Source organism: Salvelinus alpinus, chromosome 15 (assembly GCF_045679555.1).
Source record: "Salvelinus alpinus chromosome 15, SLU_Salpinus.1, whole genome shotgun sequence".
NCBI lineage: Eukaryota > Metazoa > Chordata > Actinopteri > Salmoniformes > Salmonidae > Salvelinus > Salvelinus alpinus.
The window spans coordinates 33,295,757-33,310,399 of record NC_092100.1 but is presented as its reverse complement, the minus strand read 5'-3'; the positions used below and the strand labels follow the sequence as shown (position 1 = coordinate 33,310,399).

The following is a 14,643-nucleotide window of genomic DNA, read 5'->3' as shown; positions in this document are numbered from 1 at the left end:
AGCTTCACGAGGCTTAATTCTGGCACTTATCACCCCCATATGAACGAATCTGAAGGAAGTGGTACGTCCTTTACCTATGTAATTTACTCACTGATCCATATGTTTGTATTATTATGATACAAACACTGCTAGCACAGATAGAACAACGAGTTAGTTATAAAAAATATTTTCTGCTAAAATGAGTTGAGGTTGCAACATCGGGTCACATGACCTCCAACTGGTTGGTTTTTGTGGTGCTGGCGCTCCGGTGTGTGGGAGTCAGAGAATCCACTACAGTCGGGCATGGATGACAAACGCAGGAGTATATAGCCAGCCATTTTACAAATACGTTTTTACAATAATAATAATAGACCATACCTGTTTTAAACATGGGGCACTGTGGTATCACCTCATCAAAGACGGTGCTGGTTTTTCTGAACCTAATTTTTTGGGTAAGTCAAAACGACATCTTGTCGTTTGGGAATGAATGCGCAACATCCCTTCCTCAACCTTAATACGCAGCAAATTTGCAAGTAACCTGCTAGCCATTCAAGGCAACCTCGGCCCAGTGGATGTTTGTCTATCTTTAGCATCAATATAGCTAGCTAACGTTACTGTTTGAGAATTTGGGCTATTATAATTCAATGTTCTTGCAGTCATGTTGTTGCTGTCCCTTTTAGATGTAACTAGTTGTCTGAACACTTCCTTTCCTTCTCTGTCTTATTTCCTGTCTGGTTGCTTTGGCTACTGCGGCTAGAGGTAGTTTCATGCATGGCTTTTGTGCCCCATTTGTCCCAGAACGAAAGCCACTGCCTGCCCTGGAGTCTACCCCTTTGAACCTTTTAAAATGCCACTTCTCATTAAATACTAGCCCGTTAGCCACCAGACAGTGCACCAGTATAAAACAGGTAATATCTAACAATTCCACAACAAAACCTAATACACAGAATCTAGTAAAGGAATGGGATAAGAGTATATACAGTTGAAGTTGGAAGTTTACATACACCTTAGCCAAATACATCACAATCCCTGGCATTTAATCCAAGTAAAAATTCCCTGTCTTAGGTCAGTTAGGATCACCACTTTATTTTAAGAATGTGAAATGTCAGAATAATAGTAAAGAGTGATTACAGATTTTATTTCTTTCATCACATTCCCAGTGGTTCAGAAGTTTACATACACTAAATTAGTATTTGGTAGCATTGCCTTTAAATTGTTTAACGTGGGTCAAACGTTTCGTGTAGCCTTCCACAAGCTTCCCACAATAAGTTGGGTGAATTTTGGCCCATTCCTCCTGACAGAGCTGGTGTAACGGAGTCAGGTTTGTAGGCCTCCTTGCTCGCACACGCTTTTTCAGTTCTGCCCACAAATGTTTTATAGGACTGAGGTCAGGGCTTTGTGATGGCCACTCCAATACCTTGACTTTGTTGTTCTTAAGCTATTTTGCAACAACCTTGGAAGAATGCTTGGTGTCATTGTCCATTTGGAAGACCCTTTTGCGACCAAACTTTAACGTCCTGACTGATGTCTTGAGATGTTGCTTCAATATATCCACATAAGTTTCCTACCTCATGATGCCATCTATTTTGTGAAGTGCACCAGTCCTTCCTGCAGCAAAGCACCCCCACAACATGATGCTGCCACCTGCATGCTTCACGGTTAGGATGGTGTTCCTTGGCTTGCAAGCATCCCCCTTTTTCCTCCAAACATAATGGTCATTATGGCCAAACAGTTCTATTTTTGTTTCATCAGACCAGAGTACATTTCTCCAAAAAGTATGATCTTTGTCCCCATGTGCAGTTGCAATCCATAGTCTGGCTTTTTTATGGCGGTTTTGGAGCAGTGGCTTCTTCCTTGCTGAGCGGCCTTTCAGGTTATATCGATATAGAACTTGTTTTACTGTGGTTATAGATACTTTTGTACCTGTTTCCTCCAGCATCTTCACAAGGTCCTTTGCTGTTGTTCTGGGATTGATTTGCACTTTTTGCACCAAAGTACGTTCATCATTGATGAACGTGGTACCTTCAGGCGTTTGGACATTGCTCCCAACGTTGAACCAGACTTGTAGAGGTCTACAATTTTCTGAGGTCTTGGCTGATTTCTTTTGATTTTCCCATGATGTCAAGCAAAGATCCACTGAGTTCGAAGGTAGGCCTTGAAATACATCCACAGGTACACCTCCAATTGATTCAAATGATGTCAATTAGCCTATCAGAAGCTTCTAAAGCCATGACATCATTTTCTGTACTTTTCCAAGCTTTTTAAAGGCACAGTCAACTTAGTGTATGTTAACTTCTGACCCACTGGAATTGTGATACAGTGAATTATAAGTGAAATAATGTCTGTAAACAATTGTTGGAAATATTACTTGTCTTGCACAAAGTAGATGTCCTAACCGACTTGCCAAAACTACAGTTTGTTAACAAGAACTTTGTGGATTGGTTGAAAAATGAGCTTTAATGAATCCAACCTAAGTGTATGTAAACTTCCGACTTCAACTATAAGTATAAAATATATGGATGAGCAGTGACCGAGCAGCTAAGATGCAATAGATAGTAAAGAATAGATACAGTATACATTATATACATATGAGATGAGTAATGCGTGTGTAAACATTTATTAAAGTAACTAGTGTTCCATTTATTAAAATGGCCAATGATATCAAGTCTGTAGGTAGGCAGCTGCCTATCTGTGCTGGTGGTGGCTGTTTTAACAATCTGATGGCTTTGAGATAGAAGCTGTTTTTCAATCTCTCTGTCCCAGCTTTGCGCCTTCACCACACTGTCTGTGCACGTGGACCATTTCAGTTGTCGGTGATATGTACACCGAGGAACTTTAAAACTTTCCACTTTCTCCACTGCTGTCCTGTCGATGTGGATAGGGGGGTGCTCACTTTGCTGTTTCCTGGGGTTCATGATCATCTCTTTTCTTTTGCTGACATTGAGTGAGAGGTTATTTTCCTGACACCACACTACGAGGGCTCTCGCCTCCTCCCTGTTGGCTGTCTCGTCGTTTTTGGTAATCAAGCCTACCGCTGTTGTGTCGTCTGCAAATGTGATGATTGAGTTGGAGGCGTGCATGGTCACGCAGTCGTGGGTGAACAGGGAGTACAGGAGGGGGCTGAGAACTCACCCTTGTGGGGCCCCAGTGTTGAGGATCAGCGGAGTGGAGATGTTGTTTCCTACCTTCACCACCTGGGGGCGGCCCGTCAGGAAGTCCAGGACCCAGTTGAACAGAGGAGGGTCGAGATCCAGGGTCTCAAGCTTAATGATGAGTTTGGAGGGTACTCTGGTGTTGAATGCTGAGCTGTAGTCAATGAACAGCATTCTTACATAGGTATTCCTCTTGTCCAGATGGGATAGGGCAGTGTGCAGTGTGATGGCGAATTGCATTGTATGTGGACCTATTGGGGCGGTAAGCAAATTGAAGTGGGTCTAGTGTGACAGGTAGGGTGGAGGTGATATGATCCTTGACTAGTCTCTCAAAGCACTTCATGATGACAGAAGTGAGTGCTACGGGGCGATAGTCATTCAGTTCAGTTACCTTAGCTTTCTTGGGAACAGGAACAATGGTGGTCATCTTGAAGCATGTGGGGACAGCAGGCTGGGATAGGGATTAGAGGTCGACCGATTAATCGGCATGGCCGATTTAATTAGGGCCGTTTTGATAACAATCGGTAGTCGACCTTTTGATGCCGATTATGGCCGATTACATTGCAATCCACGAGGAAACTGCATGGCAGGCTGACCACCTGTTACGCGAGTGAGCCTGCCACGTGAGTGCAGCGTCAAAAGGACCTTGTGGCTGCAAGGAGCCAAGGTAAGTTGCTTGCTAGCATTAAACTTATCTTATAAAAAACAATCAATCTTCACAATCACTAGTTAACTACACATGGTTGATGATATTACTAGGTTAACTAGCTTGTCCTGCGTTGCATATAATCAATGCGGTGCCTGTTAATTTATCATCGAATCACAGCCTACTTCAACTTCGCCAAACGGGTGATGATTTAACAAAAGCGCATTGCTGAAAAAAGCACAATCTTTGCGCAAATGTACCTAACCATAAACATTAATGCCTTTCTTAAAATCAATACACAGAAGTATATGTTTTTAAACCTGCATATTTAGTTAAAATAAATTCATGTTAGCAAGCAATATTAACTAGGGAAATTGTGTCACTTCTCTTGCGTTCAGTGCAAGCAGAGTCAGGGTATATGCAACAGCTTGGGCCGCCTAGCTCGTTGTGAACTGTGAACTAATTTGCCAGAATTTTACATAATTATGACATAACATTGAAGGTTGTGCAATGTAACAGCAATATTTAGACTTAGGGCTGCCACCCATTTGATAAAATACGTAACGGTTCCGTATTTCACTGAAAGAATAAACATTTTGTTTTTTGAAATTATAGTTTCTGGATTTTACTATATTAATGACCAAAGGCTTGTATTTCTGTGAGAAGGAGAGCCCACAGTCTTTGGTAGCAGGCCGTGTCGGTGGCACTGTTTTGTCCAAAAGTGTGCAAAGAAGTTGTTTAATTTGTCTGGAAGCAAGACGTTGAGGTCTGCGATGGGGCTGGTTTTCTTTTTGTAATCCGTGATTGTCTATAGACCATGCCACATACGTATTGTGTTTGAGCCGTTGAATTGCGACTCCACTTTGTCTCTATACTGACACTTACATGCTGACCAGACCGGACACATTGTGTGCGCGAGCGTTGCAAAATAAATGTAGAAATCCATGTTATTCAATTATTTCACCCACACTGCTCGCGCTCGCCAACGAGCGTCTGCGTTGCCAAGGGCTAAAATATAACTCCTTTCTATTTCTGACGCAGATCGCGCTGCAAGTCCTGCCTTTCCCATCTCCTCATTGGTTTATAGAAGCGGGTACCCACGTGCCATCTCCTCATTGGTTATACCCACGTGTGTGATTGAAAGACGAAATGTTTTGCCGGTTGTCGTGGTAATACTATGAAAGTGTAGATGCCAATCACCAAATAAGTTCAAAGATGAAAAAGCCTGGAAGGAGGAGAGATGACTAGAAACGATTCGGTTGGCCGTATTATGTGTGGATTAATTGTCGGAGTAGAGGGCATTGTGCCTTTCAGGTAAAATAACAACTCAACGTTTATATCCCAGGACAAATTAGCTAGCAACAGCAAGCTAGCTAAATAGGACAAATTAGCTAGCAAATGCAAGCTAACTAGCTAAATTGCCAAACATGTTTAATGCTTTTCGACCTGTCCCCAAATTAATGTAATTGGTTCAGAGTTTGTTTTGATATTTTAACCTGCGTGTCGTGATCCCATTTGGTGTAGGGGGACAAAATACATTTATGCACGACGGCATAAAGCAGCCGCTTCCCTTACGGAGGGAATAACTACACTGTTTGTATTCGGCCATATTTCCAGTTACCACCGCATTTAATCATGGCAAGGCATGTGCTTTCAGTTTTGCACGAAAGCTGCCATCAGTCCACGGTTTCTGGTTAGGGAAGGTTTTAATTGTCACAGTGGATACAACATCTCCTATACACTTCCTTCTAAACTCGCTCACAGAATCAGCGTATACGTCAATGTTATTATCTGAGGCTACCCGGGAACATATCCCAGTCCATGTGATCGAAGCAATCTTGAAGCGTGGAATCCGATTGGTCAGACCAGCGTTGGATTGATCTAAGCACGGGTGCTTCCCGTTTTAGTTTCTGCCTATAGGAGGGGAGCAACAAGATGGAGTCATGGTCAGACTTGCCAAAAGGAGTGCGGGGGAGGGTCTTGTATGTATCGCGGAAGTTAGAGTAGCAATGGTCGAGCGTGTTACTTGCTCGTGTACAGCAATCGATATGCTGATAGAATTTAGGTAGCCTTGTTCTCAAATTAGCTTTGTTAAAACCCCCAGCTACAATAAATGCAGCCTCAGGATATATGGTTTGCATGAAGTCCAGTGAAGTTCCTTGATGGCTGTCTTGGTATCCGCTTGCGGGGGGATATACTTGGCTGTGACGATGACCGAGGAGAGTTCTTGGGAGATAATACCGTCGGCATTTGATTGTGAGGAATTCTAGGTCAGGTGAACAAAAGGACTTGAGTTCCTGTATGTTGTTACAATTACACCATGAGTCGTTAATCATGAAACATACACCCCCACCCTTCTTCATACTGGAGAGATCTTTATTCCTGTCGGCGCGATGCACTGAAAATCCCGTTGGCTCTATGGACTCCGACAGCATGTCCCCAGCTAGGCTTGTCTCCGTGAAACAGAGTATGTTACAATCCCGGATATCTCTTTAGAAAGCAACTCTTGCCCTGATTTCGTCTACTTTGTTAACTAGGGACTGGACATTAGCGAGTAATATGCTTGGAAGCGGTGGATGGTGTGCGCGCATCCAAAGCCTCACTAGAAGACCGTTCCAGCACCCTCTCCTCTGGCGGCGTTGTTTTGGATCAGCCTCTGGAATCAGTTCAAATGCCCTGGGAGGTACAGATTAAGGATCCGCTTTGGGAAAGTCGTATTCCTGGTCATAGTGCTGGTAAGTTGATGTCTCTCTGATATCAAATAGTTCTTCCCGTTTGTATGTAATAACACTTAAGGTTTTCTGGGCTAACGATGTAAGAAATAATACATGAAAAAATACTGTACAGTTTCCTAAGGACTATAAGCGAAGCTGCCATCTTGCTTGAGTTATTATAATGCAAATGGGATGGTTGTAATAGTTATGCATTTGTCAGACATACACCTTTCAGGCCATCCTTAGCCCGCTCAAGATTGGTCTCAGATTCTTTTATAGCCCTAGGTTAGTCCATTCATATACACAAACTATTTATTTATTTAACTTTTATTTAACTAGGCAAGTCAGTTAAGAACAAATTCTTATTTACAATGACGGCCTACATCGGCCAAACCCGGACCACGCTTGGCCAATTGTTTGCCGCCCTATGGGACTCCCAACCACGGCCGGTTGTGATACAGCCTGGATTTGAACCAGGGTGTCTGTAGTGACACCTCTAGCACTGAGATGCAGTGCCTTAGACCACTGTGCCACTCAGGAGCTACCTTTAGCACAGGGGTTTAAACTGAGTCAGGGTCTCAACTTACTGTTGCAAGTTCAAATAGTAGAATACACAAGGTGCAATTTAGAAATGTAGTTGTCCATCAGCAGTTTCTCTCTGTCAGTCACTGATAGTGAGTCAATTAGCCCCAGTCAGCTAACATTTTTTAGATTGCTAAGTTAGTTTAGTGTACAGCAATCTAAACTTGTAACCATGGTTTAAATACTGATTTTGTTAGTCAGTCTCACTCAGATTTCATATAAAAAAACCTGCAAAAATACCTCAACCTTATGGCAATGTGCAGAATTGCAGAAAATTTGATGTAAAACAGCAAATTGTCCTCTCTGCAAAATGAGTAGACTTGCATGAAATTTGTTATAAAGTGCAAAATCTTCTCTCTGCCCCATGGCAAAACATGTACAATTGCAGCAAAGAACTTTCTTTAAAACTGCAACACTTTCTCTACACTCCATGGCAAAATGTGTAGAATTGCACGAAATGAACAGCATTTCTCTCCACTGTCAAGAGGGGGGCCACTAAAATGTTTTACTCTCAATGTGGGGGGGGTTGTGGATGTGGGTACGCAGACCCGTGAGCATCTGGGGCCCCTCGTGATGAGTTGCCCATCCCTGCTTTATTCATTCGTGTTTTGTTAAGAGCTCTGATGCACTTTCTGAATGTTAACACGCATTGCTTGCGGAACAGTTTTAGAAACATAAGGACCAATTTTTCTTCAGTGAGAAATAATTTTTAAAAAAAACAGAAGGTTACAAACCTTTTTTGGGGTTAGTGTTCACACACGGCCATATCTACAGGTTACAGCGCTTGTTTACGGAAGATAAAGGTGATCACTTATGCTAATTAGCGTGCTCCAACACCTGTGTGTAAGCGAACTGGGAAGTAAGTGTAGTTTGTCGGCTGGAGGCACACAGCCGTATGTGCAAACCTGCTAAGGTAAGTATATATTTTTTATTTGAACGATTATTTCTTGCTGTTATACATGTTTCTAAACCTGTATCGCAAGCGATGATTATTGACGTTTCTAAATGTTAACCGGTGCTTGTAGCAGAGAACCCTTAGGATAAGGCAGAATGCCCTGGGTTCTCATATCCTCTCAGGGACCATCAGACTCAGAGGCTATACTCATTCAAACATTTTATTTTATATGCTTTTTTTGTGTTATTAATACTATCCCCCCCCCCATCATACAGGCAGCAGCAGGGATTTTGTGCTATGTTGGAGCCTACGTGTTCATCACATATGATGACTACGACCACTTCTTTGAAGATGTGTACACCCTTATCCCTGCTGTGACCATAATTGCAGTAGGAGGCCTCCTTTTCATCATCGGTCTTATTGGATGTTGTGCCACAATACGAGAAAGCCGCTATGGGCTTGCAGCGGTCAGTGAATGTTTTCTTATCACCTACTACTACAACGTTCAACCTGGGCTCAGATATCATATCCCTCTGTAATCCTGTTGGGCAGATGACTGATTACTAAATGCATAGCACAGTTCAGGCTACAGAGATGAGTTCATATTGTTTTGTATCATGTTGGATAATCCTTCATTACAGTTTATTGATTTAAATGTGCCTCTTATGAATGCCAAGCACCCATTTAAATTTTCAGGTGTTTCTTCTGTTTAATTATTCCTCTTCTCCCCACAGTTTGTCATCCTTCTCTTGCTGGTGTTTGTGACGGAAGTGCTTGTGGTGGTTTTTGGTTATATTTACAGATCAAAGGTGTGTAAAACCCTATTCTCATGGGACTAGTTTTACTGGGAGAGATGGGGTTCTATAATTATGTATACGAGCACAAATCACCACATCCATTATTTAAGTCCGCCATCCGACTCTGCCATGTTGGTCATTTTTACATAGCAGGAGAGTAATAATTCCTAAAACCTACTGTTTTTCGACTAACTCCAAGGTCCTCAAAATACTAGTCACGTGCAAATCGACATCCCTGTGTTTTGAAATTGACAGGTGTTGCTCGTGGTTTGAGCAAGAAAATAACTGATTAGATAAATTGATGCTTAAAACAAAATGCTGCGCATTGCCGATATATATTTAGGACATACTGTATCAACTTTCACAGTGAATGCTTTTGTGCCAAAGAATTGAACATCACCAAATGTGTCAGTAAAAAAAATTGCTCCTATTTAATGCAACCCTTGCTGTTAATAGATGACAAAGCAGCATTATAACTGAGCAAACTTTTGGCAATGACAATTTCACTTTCTCATCCATAGCCTAAAAGCGCATCTCAAGTGTGTGCTGTTTAGCTCCCATCTGCAGGCTGGGGGGCATTTGATGTCTACTGCAGATCGATAAAATAATGATTATGATCACACTTCCTCAATTTAAATATTGTGGCGACACTTATACCAAAAATGATTTGGTAGCCAAGCTCTAGTTATCAGTGTAGCCTGTTATCACCTGGACATGTTGACATATCTTCAAGCCTAGACTAAAAACCTCCAGAATTACAGGCATCTTTTTGGAAAAAACAAATCCGATCCGATTCTTCCTAATAATTACATAACCAACATTCTCTAGTAAAACTAATTCCATGTGAATAGGGCTTAAATCAAGGTTACAGTACGTTTGTGCAATAAAGATTTTGTTCAGGATACCAATTCTTTGGATATGTTCCCAATGGGGAAAGAAAATTCTACCAGCCACAATATTACAGCTGTGGGTGCTTTGTGTGATGTATTGTTGTCTCTACCTTCTTGCCCAATAATGTTTGTACCATGTTACGAATCCCTTTTGCTCTACAGTCTAGGGGGGATGGCAACGAGACATAACTCATGCAAATTGTAACAGTGAGAACGAATAACCACAGACAACATAATTCTACCGTCAAACACTCATGGTTTATTTGTTAAACACACGGTAAAGGGGGGCAGGAAAAGGGGCTGAGCTGGACCCAAGGAAAGAAACAAATATCCAAAAACACCCCTAAGCTAGACTAGCCTACTTCAATAACAGCTAACTAACCAAAATTACAGTGGGTGGTCCACCCAGTTCTAACTAGTGTTCTTAAACAAAGTATTCCTACGGGTAGTGTATGCCCATGGGCGACTTGTCTTGGTACCCCCTTTTCCCACCATCAAACAAACAGTCAAACACCATAACAAAACAATACTCACAGGGTAACAGACAAAGTGACATGTAGTTGATAAACCAAACAAGAGATCTACAGAGAGATTGAGCTCCAGAGAAAACAACTGAATGGGTTTTTAAACCAAGGGAAAGGGGTTGTGATTGGGTAATGGAAACAGGAGGAGGTGTGTCTTCTGATTAGCGACTGATTGGGGAATGATGATTGCCACCTGTGAGGGGAGAAGGAGAGAAAAGAAATACACACACAGGATACCTGTATCCGTAACACATGTGTTACCATGTTGTGTTGCTACCTTGCTGTGTTGTCATGTGTTGCTGCCTTGCTATGTTGTCCTAGGTTTCTTTTTATGTTGTGTTGTCTCTCTTGTTGTGATGTGTGTTTTGTCCTATATTTATATTGTATTTTATTTTTTTTATCCCAGGCCCCTGTCCCCGCAGGAGGCCTTTTTCCTTTTGGTAGGCCGTCATTGTAAATAAGAATTTGTTCTTAACTGACTTGCCTAGTTAAATAAAGGTTAAATAATTATTATTATTTTTTTTTTAAATACCCATTTTCTCCATGGAAAACATGGTAGCCGCTATGTCTTTTTCTATTTAGACTACATGTTTGGAGAATCGTTTTCCCATGACAGGAAAAGTGCTATCCTAAGTAAAGTGATTGGATATAGGGATATTCATTAGAAAAGCATTGAGGTTGTGTAAGATGGACCTATTAAGCACAGTTACCTTTTTGTTTACAGGTTGAAGATGAGGTCAATCACTCCATCCAGAAGGTGTACAGTGAGTACAATGGCACCAACACAGATGCTCCGAGCCGTGCCATTGACTACGTGCAAAGACAGGTGTTAGCATGGAACTTGAGCAATTCATGTTTTGTGTAACAGTTTTAAAGTAATTTAAAGCTGTATTGAATTGACCTGGTATTGACCATCACCATTTGTCATGCCTGCAGCTCCACTGTTGTGGGATTCACAATTACTCCGACTGGAGGAACACACGCTGGTTTAATGAGTCTCGAAACAACAGTATACCAGTGAGCTGCTGCAAACCTAACGTCAGCAACTGTACAGGCTCTCTAGCCCATCCTGGAGACCTCTATCCAGAGGTAAGAGGTCCAAAACGTACCTATGCTTTTCTTGCATGCATAATATACAAATTGATTCTCTTACACAATGTATTGTTTGTGTGTCTCCAGGGTTGTGAAGCCCTTGTTGTGAAGAAACTAAAGGAGATTATTATGTATGTCATCTGGGCTGCACTGACGTTCGCTGCAATTCAGGTAAAATAAAACTTCCATCAGCTCTCTTTCATTCAACTAATGGGGGGATGCTTGTGCCCATGGAAGCTGCTCAGCCAAGGCGGAGAAAATAGGATTCTGCTCTATTTTTCAAGCGGCGCCGGAGTTGTTGACCAATCACAGTAGAAAACGTAGCCTACATGGTGATACGTCGGCATGTACGTCCAACAGTAGGACCAGCTAACTAGCCCACTCCAGCTAACTGGCTAACTATCAGTTTACAGAGTCACATTTAACAATAAAAAAACATTGTGTTTTGGCGCGTTCTAGCATGCATTTGCATATTTCCATTAAATAATGCCTACTTTGTGAAGTGTGTGTGTGCAATAACTCAATTTGCATTTGCTCACCTAAACAACCCATTTTTTAAAAACTTCGGTAAAGTCTACAAACCTTATCCACTCTGTTCGTAACAGATTCGAGTTTTGGGAACAGAAAACTGTATTGAGATCAAATGTTTAATCGATGAGAAAATTAGCAGAATGTCGGCCAAAATCCATCTTGTTCCATCTTCTCCCACTGCCGGCCACTGGGCTTCCTCTCACTAACATATTTGGTTGTGGAAACGCCATGCTTCACATGTATACATCCGGTGAAATATCTGTCTTATTGTTCTATTTGTGCTGTTGCCCTAGTGTGTGAAGGCACTAGCCGCTTGACTAGAGGGACAAGTGGGATACTCTGCGGGGTACTCAGCTATTTTCCGCTGGCTATCTGAAAAGCACTTATGGTATGAGTCATGAAATGATTCAGTATGGAGGCTGAGTGGGCCTGGGGTATGCCCTTATTATGTTAACCCCCTTGCCACACTCCAGCAAGCCTCAAGGAACAGGGACAGGGCCCAGATGGGACTGTTACATTTTTCATAGACGGGTTGGTTGTTTAGCAACAAAACTGACGCGTGCGCAACTATGGGGCAAATAAGACTGGGTTGGCTTAGATTGTTGTCAACATGTACACTATATTTAGTCTCCAATGATTATTAAATACATTTGCACAATGAGCACTTGTCTCTCAAATACATTGTTACAATTGTCTGGTTAGCTAGCAAGCTAATTTTAGCCATACTAGCATTGACATGAAATCAGTCAACACCTCAAAACAAGACATGGTATCAAGAACAAGATGTAACTAGCTGAAATGAGTCACTTATGATTTCCCACATGGCAGTTTCTTGTCATTGTTGGAAGGCTATCTGGCCATCTAGAATCAAAACAACTCATGGACTTCTGTCCTGTTTTCGTGACATTGTCAGCTAACTCATCAATAGGGACAGGGGAAAATCTAGGAATTCAAGGTGATTTCAAACTAGGCTAAATAGAGGCTTAAGACAAAATGGTGTCCCAAGCCAATTTATCTTGACTTGATAGATATATTAGTTACTTTGATTTGTTAAAAATGTGCATAATCCGATTCTAGAGTCTGTGGGAAATTGAGTCGGTGGATTGAGACTGCATGTTATTTGCTAGATTTACCCCTTTTTCATTCTTTTCATTTGACTACAATGAGGGGGCAGCTGCATGAGGGAGAGCTGCTTTAAAGCTCTGTCATTCATCACTTGATTTGTTTTTCTCATCGAAATTACTGGACAGCAGAAGGTCCTAGTCTACATTTAAATTGCTGTTTATCAATGTCCTGTAGTTTCTTCCTTTTATAATGTCACCTCTGCATTTCATCATTAGATTACCTTATTCTATGGGCTGGTGAGGCATCTGTGTGCATGTGAATCTGCTGGTTTGCAGTAATTCTAGAGGCTTTTGACTCAGATGGTTCTCTGTTTGCTGCTGATGTAGTAGTTTTGTGTCCTTGCTCAGCCTTTCCTGGGAGACTAGTTAGCCTAGAGTCCAGGTCAGAGGTTGACAGGCGACCTCGTCAGGAAGGTATGGATGGATGACATGGATGACACTACCTTTCAACCCCTGCTGTTTTCCTCTCCTAGGTATTTGGGATGCTGTGTGCCTTTGTTGTGCTGTGCCGGAGGAGCCGTGACCCTGCCTACGAACTTCTCATGACGGGGGGAACCTACGCATAAGAAGGACCCTACACTCACACCCCACACACACACACACACACACACCTAGGCTCGTGGCTTTGTCAGTGGAGGGTGGTTCACTGGCTTGCCCAAGTTCAGGTTTCCTCTACTGTAAGTTGAAAAGCTCCTCACACAGAGTGGCTCAAACTCCATAATGGTGAAGTGGTGAAAAACCTATTTATTTACATGCTATGTAAGTTGGTGTTTTGTTTTAGGTGTCTTATTAAAAACGCTACAAGCCAAATTCTAAAATGGCGATTTTAAACAAGTATTTTTTGTTTAATTTGTTGCTCTGACTACTTACCCCTCGTTGTTTGAGGTAGACAAGGATGTGAATGATGGACCTACTGTACGGAATATGTAACTGAATACTTTCCTCATGTCTGTTTGCACTGTGTATGGCTTTGGAATATTTTATAAATATTTAAATCTATCATGTAAATGAGTTGAAGATTCCCTTGTATGAGGTTGCCTTGTGCTACTGCTTTGTTTGTGTCCAGACCTCACCCTTCACCAGCACCATTCTGTTTCTGATAAGAAGCAGTCAATAGTTCATAGACAGTAGATGAATCAAAGGCACTGGATCGACCCACCAGGAATGAGCAGTAACCAAAGTGCAGTCAATTAACTGATCTGCTTTGTAAGAATGTGGGCATTTGATTCCGTGCATAAAACAGGCTTATTTAGGAATAATCCACATGCACTGTTACTGAGCTTTTCTGTTGTACTTTGTGGAGTTGAGCACAGAATATGTAGGCCTAGTTTTAAAATAGATTTTCAAAAGATTTTAGCCATGTACAGAAACGTAAACCAGAGATGAATGTAAATGGAATGGGGTGAAACTAACAAGGAAATAAACTATATTCCATCCAGAATATTGTCTGTATTTTTATTTGTTTCTATCACAAAAATATGCTCAAGTGTCTCTGCACACACGCAAGACCATAACCATGCCTGGACATTAGAGCTGTGTGGTTTTCTCCACAAAGTTTCAACCATTTCTAACATGTAGCTAACGCCTCATGTTTCCTGATCTAAAGGTTGATTTCTCTTCCAAGCCTTCATGCACTCTTGGTCAAAAGGGGCGTTCTGTCATGCTGACAAGCTCTCTGACCTCATTCGGGGCATGGCTACTTAATGTGCAAAGGATA

The 14,643-nt window shown here is 41.8% G+C and overlaps 1 protein-coding gene across 1 annotated transcript; it reads left to right on the top strand.

Moving 5' to 3' along the window:
- Nucleotides 1–224: 224 nt before the first annotated feature.
- On the top strand, nucleotides 225–14,367 carry LOC139539941 (tetraspanin-3-like). Its single transcript, XM_071343381.1, has 7 exons — nucleotides 225–431; nucleotides 8,244–8,435; nucleotides 8,703–8,777; nucleotides 10,904–11,005; nucleotides 11,116–11,268; nucleotides 11,359–11,442; nucleotides 13,400–14,367. The coding sequence occupies exons 1-7, from the start codon at nucleotides 369–371 to the stop codon at nucleotides 13,490–13,492; spliced, it is 762 nt and encodes a 253-aa protein (XP_071199482.1). The 5' UTR covers nucleotides 225–368; the 3' UTR covers nucleotides 13,493–14,367.
- Nucleotides 14,368–14,643: the final 276 nt, after the last annotated feature.

Bases quoted from the DNA above. Each gene is read 5' to 3' on its own strand.
- LOC139539941 (XM_071343381.1), top strand. From the start codon at position 369: ATGGGGCACTGTGGTATCACCTCATCAAAGACGGTGCTGGTTTTTCTG. The intron at 432-8,243 runs GTAAGTCAAAAC...CCCATCATACAG, and splicing joins TTCTGAACCTAATTTTTTGG to GCAGCAGCAGGGATTTTGTG. The intron at 11,443-13,399 runs GTAAAATAAAAC...TTCCTCTCCTAG, and splicing joins TGACGTTCGCTGCAATTCAG to GTATTTGGGATGCTGTGTGC.